Raw genomic sequence first — 26,495 nt, forward strand, 5'->3', positions numbered from 1 at the left:
CAGCCTATTTATACTGATACTTGTTGTATCCCGGCTTTGGCCATGAGTGTCCAAAACAGAAATAAGAGAAACAATCCTTTTTTAAGGAGGAACCCTTGACATACTGCATACCACACCTACCTCCTGGTGTCGTAGCTGCAGCACAGACTAGCATGGATCGCATTACGGAGTGCTATATCGGCTTTTTTTCAGTGGGAATGTGGGGGAATGGAGTTCCAGAACCTCTTGAAAATGGTCACATGGCTGATGGCCCTGCCCCCTGATCTCCAGGCAGAGGGGAGTTTAGATAGCCCTCCGTGCCACTGAGTGGCGCAGAGGGCTATCTAAACTCCCCTCTGTCTGGAGATCAGGGGGCGGACCCACCAGCCATGTGACCATTTTCTCCGAGGGCAACCCACTGAGTTCCACCACCTCTTTTCCCAGAAAAAAAGCCCTGTGCTATATCAACAATTAATCTTGTGACACCTCTAAGTTTTAACAAATGTATTGTGGCAAAAACTTTCCAAGAGCCAGAAGTTCAGATGCAGACTGGACTCAATTGACTGTTGATCTTGCAAAGTTTTGGGGTACTTTTGCATTCCCTTAATGCTTATATGATGGCTCACTGATCCTTTCCCCTTCACTTTCATCCATTGTGAAGGATACAGTTTTTAATTATCTACTGCCTAGTATTGTGATGATGAAATGCAGAGGTATATATGTTAATATATTATGGTTAGAAAACCAACCGCTTTAGAAGGGTGCCTCGATTTGCAGTCTTGTTACTTTCTTAAAATAATACACTCTTCTTGATTTTTATTTGTACAACAAATCAAACCACATTTGCAGGCACAGATTTGTAGTAACCATTCGTGTGTGATATAAATCGCTTCAGGGAAGGTGACTATCGGTAGCTTAATGTGTCGTGCTGATTGCAAAAGTTTTGTGGTCATTTTCAACCTAAGATAGTAGCCAACTACGGGCCTTCCGTGCCAAAAGCGTTTCCAGGATGCCAGAGTTCCAATAAATAACGATTGGATGTCTGAGCCTGCTTCAAGGCCAAACCCTTGATCCTAGTCATCTGTCCTTTTGAGTGATGTGAGCGGGCAGGAACAGATGTTCAGACTTAATAGGCAAATAAAATCTGCTACATGTTTTACTTCAATGGGACAAGCCAAAATTGTTTAGAAGGGGAGAATTTAAAATATGCTTCCAATATCAAATATCCGGTGGTCCATCACGCCTACTATTAATTTACATACCTCCTTTCATCTTTCTCCTTGGTAGACCTCTTCATCCGCTTCTGAAGAGTTGCAAGGTTTCCGAAATGCAGAATTACGTTTGCAAATCAGAGAAGCATCTCCGACAGAGCCGCGGTGTAATCCTCCTCTGCCACCACCGCCACCGCCTCCTCCAACTCTTTTGTCAAGAAAAACTCCGAGAACCCTTGAAAGTAGCATTACAGAAAACTCGGGTGATGCAAGGCAGGCCCTTATGGAAGCCATCCGTTCAGGGCATGGGGCAGCACGCTTAAGAAAGGTAAACAGCTGTGTGGAAAGGAAGAGCTTAGGAGGAAGACATTAGTTGAAGCCAAGGATAAAGGGACAAGTTAGGGAAACAGGAGGGGTTCCACCTGGTGGAAAGAGAAGATAGTTTTATGCCTGGCATAGGCTTAGGATTGCTTGTGAGACGTCAAGCTTGAATTCAGGTATGTTTTTCACAACTTAATGTGACAGCACGGAAGACGTCTGGGGAAAATGGTCTTGACGCATCATTTCATCGTGTTTCATCTTATGGTATAATAAGTATTAGGCTTCCATATGAATGTCAGAAGGAACTTTTGTAAATGATATCCCAGAAATGTATGAGATGAGGTTCCAGGCTTCCTAGCCCTGTCCTGTTTCTTACTACTTTTTTGTGGACCAAATATTAGGGTCAGTTGAAATATTACCCATCCAACATAGGTATCAAAAAGCAGGTAGGTTAAGTATTTGCGTTGGGCTGACTATGAAACCACAGTTCAGTATAGCACTTCCACACCAGCACCTCACATCCCTGGCAGCTGGCTACATGTCTTGTATGGAACAGGATGTTTCATGCAGTAAACTCCATTACAAGCACTACATCCTTTTTCATAGAGTGTATTTACATGGGAGGAGTGATATTTGAAACTGGCCTTATTCTCAACTCAGCTAGGGTACTTAAACTGTCTGCTGTAAGACTTACTTTTAGTATAAAACCAGCTTGATACCCATGCTTTGCTATAGTATTTAACTACTTTAAATCCAGGGGGGGAGGTGTAAGTAGGCAGGAGCCTGCCAGCCACACAGGAAAGGCAGGCCCCACGGGGAGATTGGCAACCCTCGTGAGCTTTGAGGAGAAGACTGGGAAGTTCATTTGACCTCAGGACATATTCAATGACTCCCAATAGCAACTGCATAGTGTTTAGAATATTGGGAGTGAGGACCAATCAGGCCACGTATGCAAATAACTTTGAAAGGCTGGCCCAATCAGAAAGAGTGGCCGAGCTGGCAGTGGGCGGGGGCACAAGCAGGCAGCAGCCTGCCAGCCACACAGGAAAGCCATATTCCTTTGGGAAAACACTTTTTACCCCTTTTTACACCCTTAGGGGGCGAGTTTCTTAAAATCCCTTCTTAGTGGGTCTTTATATCATGACAGGAATGTTCTCCCCAATTTTCATGTTTCTAAGTCCAGGGATTTGGGCTGGGCTTTGATGAGTCAGTTAGGCTACTTGTCTTTATATAGAGAGAGACAAGTATCTATGGAAGAGGCAATGAAGCTCAATAGTAAAATGTGGATTTGATACATGTGAAGTCTTGGATCTCATTCCCATCATCTTCAGTCTGACAGTCTGGGCCAACAAGCTGAAGCAGCCAGATTGGATATGGTACAAGGCTGCATGCACGCGTTCACCTGATTCTGTCTGAAGAATCATAAGTGTATCCTTAGGAATTCTGACTTACAGCTATCTACCTTTGAAGAATGTGCCAGTTCAATCAAGTTTGCTTTTGAATTGTTCTAGTGAAAACCAACATTAATGAAGTTCTTTCAGAATTTCCAAGGAAGTTGAGTATATCTTAACAAGATCTTGTATATGTTTGCAAATGCAGATGGAATTTTCCCACCTCAAGTCTTACTATGTGTGTAAATATTATGTAACCTTATCTGTTTGCACTTTAAAAGAAAAACAAACCCACAAAAGGAATAAAGCAAATGCTATTACTTTCAAGCAGTTTTCAAAGGAAGTATAAACCTCAGAAAATCATTACTCATTACATGAAGAAACTAGTAGATTTGGGAGCCTGGCATATAATCCCGAATAACACTTTACAAACCACAGTGTCAAAGGCCACAGGGAGATAGTGCTGTCAAGCCATGTGGTTTTTGATCGGAATGATTCCATCATGTACATTTTCCCTCGGTCGCTGAGGTAAAATGTGGTATCCAGTTCTGGAGATCACAGAAGTTTGTCTTGATGAAGAATGTAATAAAAGCAGCAGAAAAGACAGTAGGGGGAAATTTCCCTTCCTTTTCTGCCTCTCCAGAAGGATATCCTCATTCTAGTGGGGATTAGGATGGAGAAGATTGTTTCGAGCAGCAGAAACAGAGATTGGGCAACACGAGTGATGGAATATGGAAACACTTGAGGGAGAAGAACTGTCTGTGTTGGGGGAGACGAGGTTTTCCAGAAATGGGTGCACTGTAAGCAAGGCCACTGCCAATTCGTACAGTCCCTGTATTAGCCAAGGATAGTGTGATCAAATGGGACAAGTAAATATACATATGTGAAATTAAAGCCATGTTAAGCATTTCTTCAAATGTTAACTTTTTAAAGGTTTTTCTCAAAATGTTAGATGTAACAATGGCCCTGCATCTAACAAGTGGAAGAAAAGTACTTTTTCAAGCCTTTCAAGCAAAGTTTTAGGGAAAGTTGTGAAACGTGAAAGTTTTAAGGAAAGTTGTGAAACGTGAAAACCCAGTGCAGGTGATTAATGTAGATGCGGGGTTTCAGTGAGAGCTACATCTCCTGCAACGAGGAATCGCCTGAATCACTGGCCCTCAGCTCAAAAGAAGTAGTCATCGTTCACCCTATATCCTTCTCATCTTCTCTTGCTGTTTCACCTCTGCCGAAATTTTTAAGGGAATCTTCAGCCCAGCCTCAACTGTCTTCTGCCTGGTTTCACACTCTTTCGTCTCCTCCCCCCTCCCAAGAGATGCCTAGTGCTTTCTGGCCTAATAGATGCATCTCTGTTTCCATGGCCATGGTGCTTCAGTGCCATCAGCAAATAGCAGTTTCAGAGCTTTAGCTGTTCCTAGAGGGTTTACAGGTGAGCCTTGGGATAGCAGTTAGCATAGTATACTGTTGTAAGCAGGTACGCTAACCAAAGACTCATCTTTGTGGCTTCTGTGCACTCTTCCCTTGGAACTGCGCAGGCCAGCCACAAAGAAGATTTCCAGAGCCTTCTAGAAGACTAGGAGCTCCCCTCCCTTTGGTGTTTTACCTGCCCAAATCACATGGCCAGGAGGAGGGGCACTATTCCTTCAGTTCTCTTTTTGCCACCACAGAGAGAGGATCTCCATTGCTGTTCTCTGCTTTTCCCTCACCTCATCCTTGAGGCTGAAGAGAATTTATTTCTTTTAAAAGTTTTAAACCATGAGTCATTCTAGTGAAGAATAAAACTACATTTGCTGTCATCATTATGGCTCAAGAGTAGAGATGGGCACGAACAAAAAAACCGAACATGATGTTCGTTGCCATCCATGAACAGGGACTCACAAACAACCACGAACATGGCCCTGTTCATGAACATGTTGGTGGTTGGCTGTTCGTGGGGGCCAGCAGGCTCTCCTCCAGCCATCATCCAAGTCAAGATCCCTACTGCACCACTCCCAGAAACCTGACCTGAGCAGGCACCAGGAAAGGTACCAATAATAAATAATAGCTTGGCCCCAGAGCCTGGCAGCAGCCCTGGAACTTGAAGGGGTAGGTCCCTATCCCACCACACACAGAAAATTCAAGCTCCAATGCACTCTCTCAAAATGCCAACAGCAACTGTCTCTCTCCCTCTCCACTGTCTGCAAAGCCAGAGCTGGGAGCCCCCCTTCCCCCCCTGCTCTTTGCTCCCGTGTAACAAATGTGGAGCTTCACACTTGAAAGAAAGACCTGCCTATCAAGCTAAATTGGGCTTAGATTGGGGTTTCCAGGGCAACAGCAGGAGTTGATTGCAGGTGCCAAACTGTCTGGCTTGACAAACAGCAACGAACGAGGCTTGCAACGACCACCTGTTCGTTTAGAATGGGGCCTCACGAACAGCTTTTTTGTGAACAGCAGATTGGGCTGTTCATGGCTTTTTTTTTTTGTATTGCTGTTCGTGCCCATCTCTACTCAAGAGAGGCTTCTTCCAATTCCTAGATACCCTGATGGGAGGCATGGCTTGTTTGGCCTTGCGACACACTGTGATGGTCCATGGCCTGCCCTTTTGTTTGCCCCTTTGCTGCCATGGACCCCCATCATTGGGAAATGCTCTTGCAAATCTACCAGCAAGATAATCTGTTTTTATGTTTTATCTCCGAGCTGTTTTTTGTTGCACAGATTGTTCTGCTAGCAGCACAAGGTTCATTGATGGTGCATACTGTCTGTCCTTTCTTTGTCCCCATTATGCCAGCTTCACTGTTTTCATTGTTCTGCTGTAGATCTGCTGTTTTCACTCCTGCTAATGACTTTGGCAGTTTTGATCAGCTCCTTTTCCTGCACTATAGCAGTAGTCTCGTTTTTTTTCTGAGTGGCAACTGCTGCTCCTTGACTACCAAATCTTGCACCTCTAAGTACTGAAGCTATAGCAGGACTTGGACCATTCTTCTTGTGCTATTGATTATGTTTGAGATTCAAATACTCTAAACTTTCCTCTTCCTTATTGGATCTCAAAGAACATTCAAAGTAGTGAGTGTAACCCCTTGTTAACTTTTTTCACCTCTCTAGTGCTTCATTTTAGTTCACAGCACTTCCACCTGTGGAATGAGGACATTGTGGGTTTTAATCTATGTTCCCCCCTCCCAATCATTGAGTTCTACAATGTCTCACAATACTATCGGTTGTATTAGTCATTCAGGCTCCAAGACAGACCTGGCAGTATCCTCGCACAACCCTTTCTTTATGGGGTTGGGAGAGGCCATCACACTCTCCCTTGCGTACATGTCTGTTCAACATCCTTTACCTTGAATAGCTCCCCCCCACCAGAGCACTGTTTTTATCTTGCTGCATTCCTGCTTCTACTTTGGCAGGGACACTTAGAGAGCTCCCTGCTTCTTTAGAAGCACCTCTGGGTGAATGTCAATGAGACACTTAAGCATCTGTTGGGAAGGTGGTCCTCCATAGCCTCTTACTTTGAGGGCTTCACACCCTCCTCACAAAACAGGACTGCACAGAAGCCATGAAGATATGAAAAAAAAGGTTGTGCTTACCTGTAACTGTTGTTCATCGAGTGGTCATGTCATGGCCCAGTCTGAGAGTGAGGTCTCCTCTGGAGGAGAGGAGCCTCATGTAGCCAGCCAGGACTCCTCAGGAGAAGAGGAGCCCTGTGTAGCCAGCTGGAGAGTGACGATGAGTAACGTCAGGATGAAGCCCCAGCAGCTGGCTGAAAACCACGCCTGGCTATAAGAGCCAGTTTGGAGGAACTGCCGGGCGTGGAAGCAATGTGTCAATTACCTGCAACCACTTCCTGGTACCTTGCAGCTCACTCTTGCCTGCACCTTGCCTTGATACCCTCGTGCTCTGACCTACGGACTGGACTTGGCTTGGCTTTTTGGATCTTGGACACACCCCTGCTGTTTACCTTGGGTTCTGAGTACAGACTGGACTCGGCTTGTGACTCTTGAACACTCCTTGGCTTCGTGTTAGTACCTGGGCTACCAGCTTGGGCAGGCCCAGCCCCAGCCCATGACAGATTGCTTCCACCACAAAACTTCCCAGCATGGACACGGCGATGCCCACCCTGGGGAGCCTGGCGCTGCTGCAGGACCAGGTACTGCAATTGACTCAAGCACTGGTGACTTTGCAGCAGCAGATTGCCACCCTACTTGCTGCCCCTGCTGCACTGCCGCCTGCTAAATGCCCAGTGAAGCTTCCTGACAGTTTTGAGGGCGACGTGGAGGAATTCCCAGCGTTTCTTGCCCGCTGCCAGCTGTATATTGAACTCCGGGCCAGAGATTTTCCCACAGATAAAAGCAAGGTTAGCTTTATCCTCAGCTTGTTAAAGGGGCAGGTGGCAAGATGGGCCACACCCTTGTTACTGGCGAAATCCCCACTGCTAGGGGATTTCCCAAACTTTGTGGCCCACATTTCTGCCACCTTTGCGAACCCCCTGAAGGCCATCAAAGCAAACCAAAGAATACGTGCCCTCACCCAGGGGAATGGGACTGTGGCCCAATACACCACTGAATTCCAGTTACTGGCCCAGGACCTGGGCTGGAACGAAGCTGCCCTCGCCGACCAGTACCTGGAGGGCCTATCTGAGGAGGTATTGTATGAAGTGGCCCGATCCGAACGACCGAGAGAACTACAAGCGCTCATTCTCTTATGCTTGCGAATCGATGGGCGGCTAGAGAACCGGAGACAAGCCCGTGTGCTAAGCTGTCCCTCCGCCCCAGGCCTCACCTGCCAAGGCAGCAGAACCAGCACCCTCGAGCATGCCTTGTACCAATTTGCCTCCTGAGGAGAAGGAGCGGTGTCACACCCACAACCTCTGCTGGTACTGTGGTGGGGTGGGCCATTACGCCAATAACTGCCCTGCAAAAAGGAAGGCCCCAGCTATAGCTCTGGAGCGGGCTCCTGCTAAACAACTTGTTGGAACAGCCAATGCCTCCTGTGACCATCCCGAACCATTCCTGGTGCCTGAAAAGCTGTGCCTGCCCGACGGCCGATGCCTATTTGTGTATGCCATGGTAGATTCAGGGGCATCCCGCTGCTTCATGGATGTCAAGTTTGCCGCACAGCACAGGATTCCCTTGCGGGCAAAGAAGACCCCCACCATAGTAGAAGCCATTGATGGGCAGCCTCTGCGTTCTGGGCCAGTGGTCAAGAAAACCCAGGACCTTCTCTTGCAGATCCAGCATCACCGTGAGCAGCTCTGCTTCGATGTTGTGGGCATCCCCCACTTTCCGCTGGTCCTGGGGCTCTCCTGGCTCTGTTGCCATGATCCGGTTATTCGGTGGGGCCAGCAGGACCTTCGCTTCCGGACGCCATGCCCACATGAAAATAAACACACGGGTCCAATTGCGGCCGATGCACAAGGGGCCTCTGCACTACCGGAGATCTATGCAGATTTTGCAGATGTGTTTGAGGCAAAAGGGGCAGACCAACTCCCCCTGCATCAGCCGTATGATTGCGCTGTTGACTTAATCCCCGGCGCCCCCCTTCCAGTGGGGCGCCTGTACTCGTTATCAGAACCTGAGCTGGCCGCACTCCGGGACTTCCTCGCAACCAATCTGCGTCGAGGGTTCATCCACCCCTCCACCTCGCTCACCTCTGCCCCAGTCCTCTTTGTTAAAAAGAAAAGTGGAGAACTCCAGCTCTGCAATGACTACCGGGCCCTGAACAAAATCTCTGTCCGAGACCGGTATCCACTGCTGCTGATCTCCGACCTTCTGGACCAAGTTAAGGGAGGCCAGATCTACACCAAGCTGGATCTTCAGGGAGCCTACAACCTGGTGCGCATCCGGGAAGGCGATGAGTGGAAAACTGCCTTTAGTACCAGGTATGGACAATACGAGTACATGGTAATGCCCTTTGGCCTGACTAACGCGCCCTCAGTGTTTCAGAGATTTATGAATGACATCTTTCGTGACCTGCTGGATCAGTTCGTCATCATTTACCTGGATGATATATTAATTTATTCCCGGAACCCAGCTCGACATCCCCAGCACGTGCGCATGGTGCTGCAAAGACTCCGTCAGCATAGCCTGTTTGCCAAGCTGGAAAAATGTGCATTCCACCTGCCTGCCGTAGAATTCCTCGGCCATGTGATCTCACCCCAGGGCATCCAAATGGACCCAGCTAAGGTCGAAGCTGTACAGACCTGGCAACCCCCCTGCTCACGGAAGAATGTGCATTTCTGTTGTTTGCCAACTATTATCGGCAGTTCATCCCCCGGTTTGCATCCATAGCTGTTCCCCTTACCCGGCTTCTCTGGCCTCGAGAACCCTTCCATTGGACACCGGAAGCCAATGAGGCATTCCAGACCTTGAAGGCACGCTTCGTCACACAACCGGTATTCCGATACCCAGATCCCCAGCTGCCCTTCACATTTGAGGCAGATGTCTCCAGCACTGCCATCGGAGCGGTGCTCTCACAACGTGCAACCACGTCCAGCGTCCCCCAACCTTGTGCCTACTACTCTCGCCAGCTTACACCCGCAGAAAGGAACTATACCATCTGGGAGCGGGAGCTGCTGGCAATAAAGGCAGCCTTCAAGGGTTGGCGGCACCATCTGGAGGGGGCTCAACACCCAGTCCGAGTGCTCACTGATCACCGGAACCTTGAACATCTCCAAACCGCCCTCCGCCTCAACCAGAGACAGATCCGCTGGTCGTTGTTTTTCTCCCACTTTGACTTCAGGATCACGTATGTCCCCAGTTCCCAGAATAAGAAAGCCGATGCTCTGTCCCGGAAACCGGAGTACAACTCACCCCCGGGCTGGGAAGAGCCGCTAACTACTATCCTGGCTCCTGAAACTCGCTGCCACGCAACCCTCCCAGGGGCTGGTTGAGGAGATACAGGCTCAACAGGTACTGGACCCAGTTGCCCAGAAATATCTTCAGAAGGTCCGGGAGCCACACCAGCTCCAGGCGGATGGCTTCGCAGAGGAAGAGGGGCTACTGACCCACCGAGGCCGGATTTATGTACCACCAGGCTCGCTGCGAACAAAAGTCCTGTAACTGGTCCATGATTCCAGACCTGCTGGGCACTTCGGCCGCCACAAGACAACCCATCTCTTGACCCGTGACTTCTGGTGGCCCCGGGTGCAATCAGATGTGGCCCGGTACATGGCCGCCTGTGAGACGTGTAGGCAGGCCAAGGGTTCCCCTGGCAAACCCTCTGGCCTTCTGCATCCGCTACCCACACCCACCAGGACATGGAGGACTATTTCCATGGATTTCATTACAGACCTGCCCTGCTCCCAAGGTCATACCTGCATCCTGGTGGTGGTGAACTTATTAACAAAAATGGCCCATTTTATTCCCTGTTCTGGACCCCCCACCGCTCAGGACACCGCACACCTGTACCTTCACCACGTCTTTCGACTTCACGGGCGACCGGACCATGTAATTTCCAATCGGGGAGTTCAATTCACCTCTAGGTTTTGGCGCGCACTGCACTCCCTTCTTGGCACCCAAGTCCACTTATCCTCAGCACACCATCCCCAGTCCGATGGGCAAACGGAATGCACCAATGCAACCCTGGAGAAGTATCTGAGATGCTATACAAACCATCAACAGGATGATTGGCTAGCCCTACTGCCTTTGGCTGAGTTCGCATATAACAATGCAGTGCACTCCTCCACCCAACAGACCCCCTTTATGGCTAATTATGGCCATCACCCTCGCTTCGTTCCTAGCACCGCACCCTCGTCAGGAATCCCAGCCGCGGATGATCGTCTCCAAGAACTCCAATCCATGCATGAGCTATTGCGGGAGCAACTCCAGCTGGCCAAGGAAAACTACAAGGGGGCGGCGGATCGGAAACGGCAACCTGGTGTTCCCCTATCTGAACGTGATCAGGTCTGGTTATCCACCCACCATATCCGCAGCCAACGGCCCTCCATAAAGCTGGATGCTCGGTTCCTTGGACCCTTCATGATCACAGACCAGGTGAACCCTGTAGCCTACCGCCTGCAACTACCACCGGCCCTCCCGATCCATCCTGTGTTTCATTGGTCCCTTCTAGTACCAGCGTCACCCCCGGACCCGCACCATCCCGGGCCACCACCCCCTCCACCTCCGATTACCATTGAGGGGCAAGAAGAATATGAGGTCGCCCAGATCCTGGACTCCCGTCGCAGGCAGGAGCAAGTGCAGTACTTGGTGGACTGGAAGGGGTATGGACCAGAAGACCGCTCATGGGAGCCTGCCGAGAACATTCATGCCCCCCGCCTAGTCCAACAATTCCATCGGGCCTATCCTCAGAAACCGGGGCTGCCCGGGCCACAGAGGAGGGGGGGCCTTGGGAGGGGGGATGGTGTCATGGCCCAGTCTGAGTGAGGTCTCCTCTGGAGGAGAAGAGCCTCGTGTAGCCAGCCAAGACTCCTCAGGAGAAGAGGAGCCCTGTGTAGCCAGCCCTAGCCCTGATTCAGCAGAAGCCAGCAATCAGGAGCAACAGCTGCTGGCTGATCAGAGCTTGCAGCCAGCAGCTGAGACACCAGCACCCTCTAGCTCCAATACTAAAGGGGAAGCTCAGCCAGGGACTTCTACAGGTGCAGCGCAGCCAAGAGCCTCCCCCCCCCCAGGTTCAACCATGCCCAAGGAACGCCACAGGCAGCGCCAGAGACTGGAACTGCAGGAGAGACGGCGCAGTGCTCGCCTCTCGAGCCAACGCCAGCTGCTGGAGAGTGACGATGAGTAACATCAGGATGAAGCCCCAGCAGCTGGCTGAAAACCATGCCTGGCTATAAGAGCCAGTTTGGAGGAACTGCCGGGCGTGGAAGCAACGTGTCAATTACCTGCAACCACTTCCTGGTACCTTGCAGCTCACTCTTGCCTGCACCTTGCCTTGATACCCTCGTGCTCTGACCTACGGACTGGACTTGGCTTGGCTTGGCTTTTTGGATCTTGGACACCCCCCTGCTGTTTACCTTGGGCTCTGACTACAGACTGGACTCGGCTTGTGACTCTTGGACACTCCTTGGCTTCGTGTTAGTACCTGGGCTACCAGCTTGGGCGGGCCCAGCCCAGGACAGGTCATCTTTGCAGGCAGACATCCCTCCCTCCTGCCTCGCTGTGAACTCTCTGGAATCTTAGGATTTGGGGGGAGGGGGGGTCCTCCAGCAGCAGCAGCATGCAGAGAACTGAGGGAACAGTGTCTCTCCTGGTCATGTGATTGGGTGTGTGTGTGTGAGAAAGCACCAAAGAGGAGGAGTGCTCCTAGTTTTCTAGAAAGCTCTCGAAATTTTCTCCCCGGCTGGCCTGCACATGTGTAGTCCCAAGGTGTGCCTGCACAGAAGGCCACTTGATGAACAACCGTAACAGGTAAATGCAACCCTGTTGTATCCAGGGCAATTTCCTGACCAAATCCATTACTATACATTATAATGGCCCAGAGTATGTTGTTAGGGCACACAATGAAACAGTCTTGCTGGTTAAGCATGTCTGGTCTTGCAGGATCCCAGATGGTTAACTGCCTGAGAAAACTTTTGCAGGCTGTGTGTGTTTGTTTTGTCGGCTGCCTTGAATTCCATGATGGGGAAAAGGTGAGATGTATGTCATTTAAATAAGATCATCTTTCCAGTGTGAGAAAGGACCATATTTGTGGTGGTGCCCAGCCTCTGGCCCTAGAGAGGCTGGGTTGTCTCCCCCTTTCCAGGACTACTAATTGCTGCACCTCCTTATTCTCCTAGGGGCTTTGAGTTACCCACCACTGTGCACTTTGGTTTTTACCCTTTGGGGAATTTCACTGTCTACATAAAGTACTGAGCACTTCCCCTTCATTCACTGTCCCCTCACACTGCGGGTGCCATAAGATTTCACCTTGTTTTGGAGCTCCGTGGAAGTCTACATTAATTCCCAAGTTCTTGCTCCCTTGCTCCTGTGTCCTCTTGTTCTTTAATTTTTCTGGAGTTTGTCACCAAAATATTCCAGCCCAGGATCCTTTTCTTCCATCTTTGTGGAGTGCCACACCCACAGTCACTTCTTGACAAACCATTTCCTGTAATCCAAAGAGCACCAGTTAAGGCAACACTTCTCCTTTAAGCACATCTGTCTTCTGGAATAATCTGGAGGAGTTGTTTTAGGGTCATCTATGGTTACTTTTCTTCCTCATCTGTTGACTCCAGAACTCAGACCAAAAGAAAGGAGCTTGCAGCTCTTCCTACCACTGCCACCTCCTCCTCTTCCAGCCAGTTTGGGTGTAGCGGTTCGGAGTGGTGGGACTCTAATCTGGAGAACCAGGTTCGATTCCCCACTCCTCCACTAGAAGCCAGCTGGGTGACCTTGAGTCAATCAGAGCTCAATCAGAGCTCTCTCAGCCCCGCCCATCTCACAGGGTGATTGTTGCGGTGATAATAACAACATACTTTGTAAACCACTCTGAGTGAGCATTAAGTTGTCCTGAAGGGCAGTATATAAATCGAATGTTGCTGTGGTTGTTGTTATTGCCTTCAGTCAGACTCTTTGACCTAAGCTGGACTTGTGGAGGAATCCACCTCAGCCCATAGCTCAGATGTCTACCACCAGGATTCATAATCTTCTTTCTCCTTTCAAAAGACATCTTGAGTTTGTTTATCACTATGGTCAAGGGACCTTTACTCCCAGTATCTGGGAACTTACTGCAGCAGTGTTTCTGCTAGGCTGGGGTTCTGATCTGTCATGGGCGGCTGTTGGTTGCGATCTCTTATGGCAGTTGGCCTTGTACCAATACTTTGATTCCGTCGCTGGACATTAGGGCTAGAAGAGAGTGGCGGGGTTTATTAATGTAGTTGCAGGCGTGTATGTGTTTGTGTGTGTCCTTAGAAGAATCTCTCCCCTTGCCATGGTATCTCAGAGGCTCAGAGCCAAGCTACAAGTGACGCCTGACACAGGTTGGACACTTGTCAGCTTCCCTCAAGTTTTGATGGGAAATGTAGGCCTCCTGGTCTTGCAGCTGTAATGGAGAGCCAAGCTGTAAAACTAGGACGCCTACATTTCCCATCAAAACTTGAGGGAAGCTGACAAGTGTCCAACCTGCATACGGCGTCACTTGTAGCTTGGCTCTCACTTGATAAATCTATGTACATGGGTATCTAGTTACACAAGGTTTACAACTGTGATGAAATTTTCACTAAGACACGCCACCAAGTATCAGTAGGTGCTGCTTCTTACCAAGTAAAAGAGCACAATATATTACAAGGAACCAATGATCTCTCCTAAAAAATTAATATACACTTCTTCAGTAACTTGGCTGAGAAGACCAGGACATTAACAGTAGGTGAGGTGAGATAAGATTGGGTAGAATTTCCCCGCACATCAGAACACAAACGTTTATGTCAACAAAACACACTGTCAAAGTCATGAAAAGAGCAAAAAGATGCACATTCTTTGCTGACATAATAAGTAAATAAGTTATATACTCTGGAGTCCCTCTTTCTCCTTTGACAGAAGAGGCAGTATGAAATCCAGGAAGCATTGCTTTTGCTTACTCCAAACTGAAAATTATGCTTTAAAAAAATTGGCAGGGCAAAGGGAACTTAGGTAAGAAATGGACTCAAGAAACAATTGATTTAGAACATATTCATTAGTATAGGATATATAGCAAGATAAATGTGGGCTTGTCCTATGCATGACACCGAGCCTTTTGGAACGGAAGGTGAGATGGCCCATTCAAATGCAGGCTATTTGAATTATTTGCATCTCCTCTAATTTAATATGTGGGCGGGGGGGAGCATGTGGTCCATCTGCCTCCCTGTGCTTGAGGAGTCAGAGGTTCACCAACCCACACCTCCACCCTTCCCTTGTGTATGGTGGGCAGGGAAAGAGGGAAGGGTGCACTACCTGGAATGTTGAATGTTGGTACTGAGTTGTATTTTATTGGTTTTATTTGTTGTAATTTATCTATGATTATAACCCACCCTGAGCCTGCTTGCGGGGAGGGAGGGCTAGAAATCCAATCGATATGTTACATTCTTCACTGTCTGACAAAGGCTCACCTGGTGGCCTCATTGCAGCTGGGAGGCAAGACTGAGTTGAGGGTCAGTAGCTCTGGCTGAAGCAACAGCCATTGCCAAGGGGCAGAGTAGCGAGGAACTCGGCTTCCCATGCTCTGTAGAGGTGCCCAATGGGGGTGCACAGAAGGGGCAGAGAGGGAGGGCCTGGCTGCAGCCTAGCAGCCTCCTGGGGTCTTGCGGCAAGGCAGCAAGATGGTCACCCTCCCACCCTCTGTTGCCGGCTTCAGGATGGGATTGCCTGTCACAGCTTGGTGGTTTGTGGGCACTGGGCCAGATCCAGTGTGAGTTTACACCAGCTGGGCAGCTCACCTCCTTTTGGAGTCCCCTTAAGGGACCCGGGGGAAGTCGAAGGGTGCGTAGATGTCTGGCTCAGGGGGCATCATCGGGCTTCACCCTGATAATGTCCAGGTGGATGCTTTACCCTCTGCCATCCCGTGTTTGGTGCCAAGTCGGCGGGCCTGAGGGAGTCTGCCATTGAATGGCAGGTAAGACTTCAGCGCCATGGATCCGTGCCCTGTGTTGCACCAGTGCTCCAATGGCTATAATCAATAAAGTTGTGGCCACTTTTCCTCCCAAGTGATAGTTTGTGTTTTTATGGCCCAGGACACCATCTTCACGCATAGCAGCTGCAGCTGCAACTTCATCCTCTGGTGGTATCATCTGCCCCCCCATAGCATGGCCATGTTAGAGAAAACAGACGGATGGTACCCAAGTCAAGCGTCCTTCGTGTTCTGTGGTCATAACAAGCACCACTGGGGGGCTCCTGCTTTGGGGGATAGTATGTGGGCTATATATTGCTTGCAGGGGCCCTAATGTGCATGCACTGGAATGCTTCCGGTGTCTCCTAATTCCCGTCTTCCCTTCCCATATACGGCGTTCAGTGTGGTATGAGAAATTTTCATTGTCATGGATGAACAGCAAAAGGTTCTGGTAAAGAAAAAATGCTATGTCGTAGTGAGCTGTGTACAAAGACAGGATGACTGTATTTGATTTTGAGCTGAGAATAGCCGTTATCATCTTTTTTTTTTTTTTTCGTTTCAGGTCCCCCTGTTTGTTTGAACACTGGATTCTTCAGCTACATACTTTCACCCTCGTCCTTATCAGCTGGTTATGGACATCCATAGAAAAGATTTCCATGGAGTATATATTTGTTTACAGGCCAAAATAAGTTGCAGTTCATTGTCTATGTGTTCCTTTTATTTGTATTTGTTAATCGGTTCACAGGCTGCTAACACAGCTTCTGTGCCAAGGATTGGGGGGTTGCCTCCAAATAGTTAAAACCGTTGCCAATGAAACTATCCTTACTGGCAGGTTAATAAGCGTACAAACACTTTACTGCCCTACATTAACATGGAAGTGTGTTTCTGGGCAAAACCAAGCACTTTTAGCTGTGTATCTGAACCACAACATTCTTTTGTTCATAAAGCAGGTTTAAAAACATGCAGCTGTTCTGAACCATTTAGTTGGATGTTATACTCCCCCCCCCCCCTCTTTAAAGGCAGAAGCAATTAAAATTCTGAAACACATACTATAAATCTATAAAAATTAATAGCAAGAAAGGAAAAGGTTACGGTAGATACTTAATGGCTTAAATTGCTGTATGCTGAAGTCACCACTTTTTATAATCAAATAAGTTTTATTATCTCTAGCATTGCGGTTATCAGGGTAATCAGGGGAGATCTTGAGGGAAACGACCCATTTGTCAAGGGCCAAGCTACACGTGACGAATGACACTTGAACGGCAAGTGAACAGACTCACATGTATTCCTCCCTGTCCACTTGCGCTCCACTCGATCACGTAGTGAACAGGGAGGAATACACGCGAGTCTGTTCACTTGCCGTTCAAGTGTCATTCGTCACGTGTAGCTTGGCCCTCCCCAGCTTCTTCTGGGGAGGATATAAAGCACAGAATACTAAGGAACTGATATCCTGAGTACCAGGGAGAAGGGATGGTAGTCTGTGTACTTAGGGCACAATACACCAGGAAGATGTCCTGTGCAAGTCCTACCTAAAGCAAAAGGAGTGATACAAGAGCAGGACTCTGCTTTGCAGGGCTTCCCATAACTTCAGTGAGGTTCGTGCTGGAACATTGTATGGTGAATCGTGCCCTAGACTAGAAGTACAATTAAAAGTGCTCTTGATAGTACCCTGTGGGGACTCCTGGACTTAATCTTGTTTCACAAACGCTGCTAGTGGGTCAGGATTCCAGTCCTTTCCATGGACTTGCACTCATCCCACGTACAAGAACTGGGCCCAGGTCCCACGGGGCATATCCTAAATGTGTCTAAACAGTATAGTAGATTTTTTTAAAAAAAAAAATCTAAGCTACTTTGATAGATGATGTACATATTTTGAAAAATATTTTGTTAAAAGAGAATTAACTTAAGGGATTATGACAGTCATGGTTTTTCATGTGTATTATATGTTGTTGAAGAGCTGTTGAACTGCACCTTCATAAATTTTACTTCGTTTAATAATCATTATAGCGCAGGGCACAGTCCAAAGTGACTGCTGCTGCCTTAGTGCAAAGATTTTTAAAAGTTTCTATTTAATATTGCTAACCTTATAAATCACACTGTTAGCCATCTGCAACCCAGTCACTGTGTATTATATACTGTAAAATACTACTTTAACTTAGTGCCACAAATAAAACAAATGCAAGATTCATGTGGGAGCTCTGCCTCAGTTTTTGTAAGTTATAGAAAAAAGGTGGTTGAGATTCTTTTTAAGAAAATTGAAAGTGGTATGGAAGAAGCAGCTTTGCTTACGGAGTAGACGTTCATCTCGTGGCCTTTTCTGCTAACAAGGTTTTTTGCAGATTTTTATTGTGCTTCAAACACCCGTTTTGACCGGAAGTAATGATGGAACAGAGAGGGAAGGCAGCTTGATCTAACCCAGCGTTGACAGATCTCGGAAACGAAGCAGGGTTGGCCACGGTCAGACCTGGGCCGTTTCCACACGGCTTACCTTATTCGGCAAAATAACAAAATCTCGCGAGAAGATGCTGTTATCGCACAATAACAGTGTCTTCGCACGCGATTTCGCTATTTTGCAGAATAAGGTAAGCCGTGTGGAAACGGCCCTTGGATGGGATACCACTAAGGAACATACCAGTTGCTCTGCAGAAGAAGGCAGTAGGCAATGGCAAACCACCTCCGCTCGCTTCTTGCTGGGATTGCCACAAGTTGGTTGTGACTTGACGGCTTATACGTACATTAAAAAAAAAGAACCCCAAACTTGCATATTCTGTCAGTTTAGATTGACAAACCTTTCTGAGCTGCTACATGAAGGAGACTGGGGATCTTTAGGATTGTGCACACTCATGCCTCCCCTTGTGTGTAGCCAACTAGTCAGCAAGTTTAGCTTTCATTGCAAAGGACGGCGTTCCTTTGTCCAAGCCAGCAAACTATTCCTTTACGAACCAGGATTCCAAACCGTAGTTTGCAATCCTAGTTTAAAACCATGGGCACAAACCATGGATTGCCAGTTCAGATGCCACCAAGTGAGAAGTATCGAATGATCTGGCCACACGTGGAGGGGAGGACGAAACCCAGAAGGCCTAGGATCCCCCAGCCATTTGAACTCGGCTCCTGTCTCCGCATGCTGGCTTGAATTACTTTTGGCATTCTCAGAAATGACTTGTAGGGTAACATTTTAAAAGCGCAATTGGTTAGCACGAGTCCTAACAGCAGTAAGAAAACAAGTTGTCATCACATAACTCTGTTACATTCATAAAACATTTTAGGGTTTTAGTCACTGCTGTCTTGTTAAGGGAACTCCCATATTTTGGGTGGCAGTTTTGGTTTAGAAGATAAGTGGACAGGGGCTCCTGAAAGGCCACAGCTCTGATTTAAACATTTCACTGGTCATACAAGAAAACTTTGCTCATGCACTTTTTCAGATACCTACCATCTTATTAAACTCAAATTGCCATGCATGCAGCACGTACAAGGTCACTTGCCAGGAATCTGTCGCCCAGGGAGGTACATCACTGGTATGCTAACACTGCCCATAAAGCAGCTGGGGGGAGGGGGCTGTGTACATGTGGAGTCAGGTGCATGGAACAGCATGTGGGAGCATTTTCTTTACTGCCAGCAACGCTTTTAAGCTGGGTCTAAGAAACACAGGCAAAAATGTGTAGGAATCCAGTGGTGACCTGGGTTAGTGTTTTAAGCCTGCACCGCTACTTAGTCTACATTCTGTATGCGTTGCCAAGAGATGCTAAACTGAAAATGTAAATATGTTGGCGGCTGAAGGATCAAAGAGCAATTAAATAAGAAACTGCTGACGAGTCAGTCTTACCAGCAGCTTCCACACTGAGATAAGTCTATAAATCTTAGTCAATTTTTAAATCTCACAAAGAACAGAGGTGCATGCATCAAAAGAAAATATAGCATAAATTACTGTGCTGTGTTTTTATGCAAATGCTATTAAAATAATGATTTATTTGCAGGAGGGATTCTGGAATGTCTGTAGTTGAGGTTGAGTTTTAAGAATTAAGTTAAATTCTTGCTCAAAACAGCACAAGGAAAACCGATCCTGACCTTCAGGGTATCATCCAGTGAAGAGTTCTGGGGCCTGCCCATGATTTTACCCCTTGTTGAAGTGTGTGCTTCAAAAAATATGTAAAAGTTTTAAGCTGTTTCATATAATGTACTCGGAGAAAATACATTCACATGCTTAATCGTTGCTATGAAAGGAAAAAGAATAATACTAGATTAAAATTCATACCAACCATGTAAAAATATTTGAACTATTCCTATAATTAGGTAAAGCACAGATTGCTTTTAAGATAATTTGTTGCAAATAAGTATAATTATTGCTGCAACATCATAAAATTTAGATTCATTTTAGATGTTATTTCATCTAGTGGATGTAATTTTGGTTGCAGAATAGGATTCTATTAAAGTTTGATTAGCCATAGAATCCTTGAATGTTTATAAAAATCTTCCCTTATCATGTTGTATCTTGCTTTTTATGCAGGCGAGTGTTACATATTCAACTTTTTTCAGCAGAAAGTGCAAAAAGATACTACCATGAAGGGGGGAGGGGGGCTCTCCTAGAGCAAGATACCAAGACTATTAGTATTTCTGCGTACAAACCTTCTTGCGGCAAAGTATACTGAACAAGCTAGACTAGTTTTCTGGCAGGGAAAGGGGCAAGCCACCTCTGCTTCTCACTTGCCATGAAAGCCCCTTGCTGGGTGTGTGTATGTGTGTGTGTGTGTATATGTGTGTATATATGAAGACTAGTTTTCCATTTATGACAGTATGCACATTGTTCATCCTCTCTTGCTTGGTGAAACAAAACGGGCACTAATTTCAGTGCCTTCTAATTTTTTTTCTTTGAGGCACTGAGACTCAAGGTGGCTTTAGAAAATAATGATAACAAATAATAACAACAAAGAAGGACGAATGATGAATTGCTTCAAACAGAGGCTTTGGTGGAAACTTCTGTCAAGTCCTAGACAAATTATGGCGACCCTGCTGGAGTTTTCAATGCAAGGGGCTAAGAGTGAAATCCTAAGCAGAGTTACTCCAAACTAAGCCCGTTAATGTTAATGGGCTTAGAGTGGAATAACTGCTTAGGATATCACTATAAGAGAGGGGGTTGCCGTTGCTGGCCTTTGCATAGTGACCCTGGTCTTTTTTGCAAGTACTAACCAAGACCTACACTGTTTAGTTTCTGATTCTATTTATATCCCGCCCTTCAGGACAACTTAACACCTACTCAGAGCAGTTTACAAAATATGTTGTTATTATCCCCACAACAATCACCCTGTGAGGTGGGTGGGGCTGAGAGAGCTCTGAGAGAGCTGTGACTGACCCAAGGGTGCCCAGCTAGCTTCAAGTGGAGGAGTAGGGAATCAAACCCGATTCTCCAGATTAGAGTCTTGCCACTCCTAACCACTAGGCCAAACTGGCTCTTGAGCTGTGGCTTAGTTGAAAAGTCTCTGCTTGGCATACAGAGGGTCTCAAGTTCAATTCCTGGCCTCTCTGGTTAAAGATTGGGTCATTAGTAATGTGCAAGACCTTGGCCTGAGATCCTGGAGACCCATTGCCAGCCTGGATAGGCAATATTAAAGTCAATGGACCAACAGTCTGAGTCAGCATAAGACAGCATCATGTTTCTTCATGCATATGCAGTGTAAATCAATGCAGTGAAAAGGATGACACATGGACTAGGGTTGGGATTGCAGCTGATGGGCAGCCAATGAAGTGACTGCAGAATGGGTGTGATGTGCAAACTCCGGCTATCTCCTGATAAGCAAGCTGCGGCATTCTGTGTCACTTGGAGTCTCCGAGTTGGCCTCAAGGGGAGACTTATGTAGAGTGCATTGCAGAAGCCTAGTCCTGATGTTACCACAGCATGCATCCAGGTAGCCAGATCAGGCTAGTCAAAGTAGGGCTAAACTATGTTGGAAGAAAGCACTATTTGCTGCTGCATTAATCTGTAGTAATGAGTCCAGTATAATCCCTAGATTCTTAACAGAGTTGGAAAGGGTCTGTTGAACCCCACTGAAAGTAGGACACATGATGTCCTTGTAGAATGATGCTACCCAGGGCTTTTTTCAGAGGGAATGTGGTGGAACGGAGTTCCGGCACCTCTTAAAAATGGTCACATGGCCGGTGGCCCCGCCCCCTGATCTCCAGACAGAGGGGAGTTGAGATTGCTCTCCGCACCGCTAAGCGGTGCGGAGGGCAATCTCAATTCCCCTCTGTCTGGAGATCAGGGGGCGGGGCCACCGGCCATGTGACCATTTTCGTTGAGGGCAATCTAAACTTAAAAAAAAAAACTTGTTCCAGCTGACCCAAAGTGATGTCATTGTGTGGTCTTGAGTTCCACCACTGAGTTCCAACACCTCTTCCCCCCCCCCCAAAAAAAGCCCTGATGCTACCCATGAACATGCAAAGCATGTTCTTCACTACCAAGACATGGACCACTCCAAAATGTTTAAAAATGCCAAGGAAAGCTTCTTCCCAGCACGTGACAAAGACTGCTGTGACAACACAGCTGAGCTCTACATAGTTACATGTTTACAATAAATATTCTCAGACTTTCTGCACCCATGTTGTAAGATGGTCCATTTTGTCATGATCTGAAGGTCATTATGGCTGTGAGAGAGTTCCATTCACCTCGTGGCCATTGAGAGAGAAATCCAAGTCTACCCAGAGGAATGATTTTATGACTCGACCTTCCATTGGAGCAAGTCTATTATTCTCGCACCAAGCTTTATGACCTTGAAGCTGCATGACAAAAGGTGAGCATCAATGCCCTCGCAATAATCACATGGTCCCTGGAGCAATTTAATGAATGGAGCATGCAGAGTTAATCTGTCCCATCATGGTTTAAATCAACATTTGCCTTTTAGCATTAGGTCAAAATGATTTGTAATCCTTCATCCTGTTGCATATCAGAGGCTTTTAAAAAACTGTTCTTAAAGAGGCTCTTAACATTTCTTCATGTCTACCACATATCAGCATCCAAGACAATGGCTCATTTATTCCACATAGTAAATAACTCACCCCCCCCCCCACACACAAACAAAAGTCATCCTTCTCCCTTGCAAGGTTTTTGCTTGGCTTCATCATGTAACGACACTGGACATTCCAAGATTCATCTCCTGTTCGAGCACGCTCAAGAACTGTTTTTGTCTTTTTCGAACACGGTTAAAAGCTGACCAATGTGTGCCCAAGACAAACATTAGTGTGTCAGTAAATGAGATTCATTAAAAGGCTCTGGCCAAGTCCTTTATCTTCAACAGTCCTGCATATACACAGCTGCATGCAGACACTTGCTTTTGTTAAAGCAAGATTCCAGCCCTCATGGCCGTGGAGATCTGCTCAAAGATTTACTAGCATAGTCCATCTCAGGGGTCAGTGGCAGGGAAAAGAAAACCTGACTCCTGCATGGCTACTAGCGACTGCCTCACGATTTCAAGTCCTCTTTTCTCACGTATATATCTATCATCCAGTCCCTCTTGGGTGTCAAGATTCCTGCACCCCACCATGCCTGTGTGAAGCAGATGATGAGAAATATTTTGCAAATACAGTTGTGTTCTTAGGTACGCAGTGTGAGCTTCTGCCTGACTGTTCCTTTTGTTATCCATCTCCCAGAATCTCCCACTTAGGAATCTCTCTGGATTACTATCCCAACCTAACCTCCCTCTGAGCAACTGATAGATTTCCAGGACTGTTCTCTGGCCCTCTCCTTTTCTGAGCTGAGCATCTAAGCTTTCTTTGGAACGCTCCCTCCCCACATCCCCTTGCTGTTCTTGGCAGGCGCTCTGCTCAGCAGCCAGGGAAGCCCTGGCTCCGCTTTCACGCTCCTGTAAATGAGTGAACGGTCCTAAGTTTTCATTCTCTTCACAAGAACGGAGCTAGCCAACTGCTTGTGTGGTCCAGAGTTTGCAGAGATGTTTTCTGTATGAAGCAACAACACTGGAGGATCTTACGTTGCCAAGATGGGCTAGGAGCACCTTTTCCATTCTTCTTCTGCAAGAAAGCTCTCTGAAGCCACAACTGAAAAGGGATGTTGCTGCTAGGGGGCCATACTCAAGTTGCCCTGAAGGGTGATATATAAATCAAATGTTGTTGATGATGATGATGATGATGATGAGGTGGAGGAGGAAGAGTGGGCTCCTGTGCCTTTTGCTCAAAAAAGATATTATCAAGCTGGAAACGGAAAAGGACAAAACAAGCAAGGTGTTGAGAAGGAAAGGTTTGTTGTAGTTTTAGTTTAGGAAAAAAGCCAAAGGCTCTGTCAGTTTCACCTCCCCTTCTAGGAGGCGAAGAGGAAACAAACCCTCTGAGGAGACATCTTTGCTGGCTCTGTAGCAAGGGGAGATTGACAGAGCCTTCCGATCTCTCTTAAAACTCAGCTTCCTGGCTAACATTGTGACTCCCTTCACGTGCTCTTCCTTGTGTGATTCGTCTCTTGTAGTTTCGCTCTGAGTCCCTACCGTTGATATTCATTGTCCAGGGTTTTCTCTACAGTACAGTCCGATGCAGTTACGGGAATCTAGTCTAAAGTCATTGAAATCAATAGGCTTAAACTGGAATAATTCTGCACTGTGGAACTGGGAAAATAATTTCATCTTTAATAGGTTAGGCTGCCAGGCCTTCTATGGAAGGAGCATGCTACTTTGCACGTGATTTCATTCAAGGAACGAGAGGGTAGAAGTTTCAATCGGAAGTTGAGAACTGAGGGGAATGTCGTGTTTTTCTTGGCTGATGGCTCAGGCTATAAGAGGGTGTGTTTTTTTAACCAATGTACTTGAACACTGAGAAACCATCATTTTTTCTGGTGTGGATAAAGGGATTTCATTTCTCATTTGGGCAAGTGTATCTGGTACCAGAACTGGCCTCGCTCCACTTTTCTCATACTTCTCAGATGAAGACCATTGGAAGCTTTTGGCTCCTTGAATGTAACTTACATTTTACCTTAGTTCTGCAATAACAGTTGGCAGTAATGAACAATGTTTGAACCTAGCGCGACTTGCTTCTGAGTAAACATGCACAAGATCCCTCTCCTAGGAAAAAGCCCAGTATAGTATCTCAGCCACCAACTGTACCATCCAGAGTAGGGTGAGAGGTTGCAACGAAGAGACTACTAACCAGGGCCGTTTCCACACAGCTTACCTTATTCTGCAAAATAGCAAAATCTCGCGTGAAATCTCATGAGAAGACGCTGTTATCACACGAGAAGACATGATAACAGCATCTTCTCGTGAGATTTCACACGAGATTTCGCTATTTTGCAGAATAAGGTAAGCCATGTGGAAACGGCCCAGGTTCACAAAAAGAGTGACTGTTCTACACAGCAGGCCTACCAACTGCTCCTTATTTAGTGCCACAATGCAGTGCTCCAATGCAAAGCAACTTAATGTATATGAATCATATCTTCTAAAAAAAATATTCTGGCACATATAATCGAGCATTTTTTAATGCTCTCTCAATTTTGGAGCCCTTTAGGGTGGCAACTCGGCCAGAGATGCCTCAGTTTTAGCCAGCTCTGCCAAACACCCTCTGCTGTCCCCTCTCTGTTGAAATTGGCTGGCCTCAGAAGCTTTCCTTCAATGGAAGAGGCTAAAAAAAATTCCCTTCTATTATTTTAATTTTTTTTAAAGTAATTGAAGACACAAGCTTGTATTATTTGTTTGTTTTCAAAGAAACAACCTTAACTCTGGTGCGAGTCGTCACCAGAAGGGTCCCACCAAAAGTTGGGGTGAGTTCACCCTGTCTCCAAACCTGGCAGGCGTCTTACCTGCGCTCCTCAATTAGGACCAATTAGGACCAGGTTTATATAAATAAACATAAGCTCCCTGATATAAAGGCATTCTTGTGGCCCATGGGAACAACTATGGAAAAATACCTTTAAAATATCAACTTGTACCAGTATTAAAGAGAACGGTTATAAAATGCTGTATAGATGGTACTTAGCACCGAAAAAATTAGCCATAGCTAACTAACAGTTATCGAATAAATGTTGGAAATGTAAGGAGCATGAAGGTTCTCTATTTCATATGTGGTGGACTTGCCAAAAGGCTAGAGACTTCTGGTCTAGAACATGTGCTGAAATGTCTTTGATATTACAATATAATGTCCCTAAATATCCAGAAATGTTATTACTATCTTTACATTTAGAAGATGTTAATAGAAATGATAAGATATTGTTGTATTATATGATAGTAGCAGCAAAAGTTTTATATGCTCAATATTGGAAAAAAGAAGAAGTACCAAATATTGAAGAATGGACAAGGAAGCTGTTGTACATGGCCGAAAAGGACAAATTAACTAGAAATCTGAAAGAGCAAGATCCAGGAATTTTTCTGGAAGACTGGAAGAAGTTTAAGAAATATTTGGAAAAGAAATGTGATGTTAAAGGACAATTGTGGTCTTTGGAAGGATTTCAAATTTTATTAAGATTTTAACGAAGGGAATATATATAAGATCTCTACCATGGGTAACATAATATAATTGTATTATAGTGAAATAATAATCTCTATGAATAAATGGGGGGTTCGAGTGTTGTTGGAAGTCAATAGAGAAAAGGGGGAGGGGAGGGATTATATATTTAGAAAGGTTTAATTTGGATAAGTTGTATGTATTAACCAACTACTTTATATCACCTCATCCAATAAAATCTATTTTTTTTTAAAAAAAGGCATTCTTGTGGCCCATTAGGGACAGTCCGCCAAAATTCCCGCTTGGTCCAAAGTGACCAGCTAACCTCTCACTGTAAATAACACAAAACACTCACATATTAATGCCAAATACACCCACAAATTGGGACCAAAGATTATGATATTTCATATTTGTTTCTTGTCAGTTAAAGGCAACTCTTTCTTTGACTGCAAGGTCAAACATTGCTTCAGTCCATATTTCAATAGGTGGCATCGCTATTATTCTTCACACCTGAATTACTAGTTTAGCTATTCCCAAGGCTTATTGCAGTAAGCAGATTAAGAACTAGTGAACAGTCTAGTATAAAATTGATTTGTCTATTAATTTCTAACCAAAATGGCATGATAAAAGGACATACCCATAATGTGTCAAATTTGTTCTTGACTGAAAAAGGTTTTTC

The 26,495-nt window shown here is 46.3% G+C and overlaps 1 protein-coding gene across 3 annotated transcripts in view; it reads left to right on the top strand.

Annotated features, from left to right (window-relative positions):
* Positions 1-17,576, top strand: part of COBL (cordon-bleu WH2 repeat protein) — a 238,094-nt gene extending 220,518 nt beyond the window's left edge. For all 3 annotated transcript variants that reach the window (XM_054990870.1, XM_054990871.1, XM_054990872.1), the window contains 2 exons: positions 1,267-1,518; positions 15,951-17,576. In XM_054990870.1, coding sequence (XP_054846845.1) covers positions 1,267-1,518; positions 15,951-15,968 — 270 coding nt within the window. In that variant the 3' untranslated portion in view covers positions 15,969-17,576. The remainder of the gene's footprint in view (positions 1-1,266; positions 1,519-15,950) is intronic.
* The last annotated feature ends 8,919 nt before the right edge of the window (positions 17,577-26,495 follow it).

Source organism: Eublepharis macularius, chromosome 11 (genome assembly GCF_028583425.1).
Source record: "Eublepharis macularius isolate TG4126 chromosome 11, MPM_Emac_v1.0, whole genome shotgun sequence".
NCBI lineage: Eukaryota > Metazoa > Chordata > Lepidosauria > Squamata > Eublepharidae > Eublepharis > Eublepharis macularius.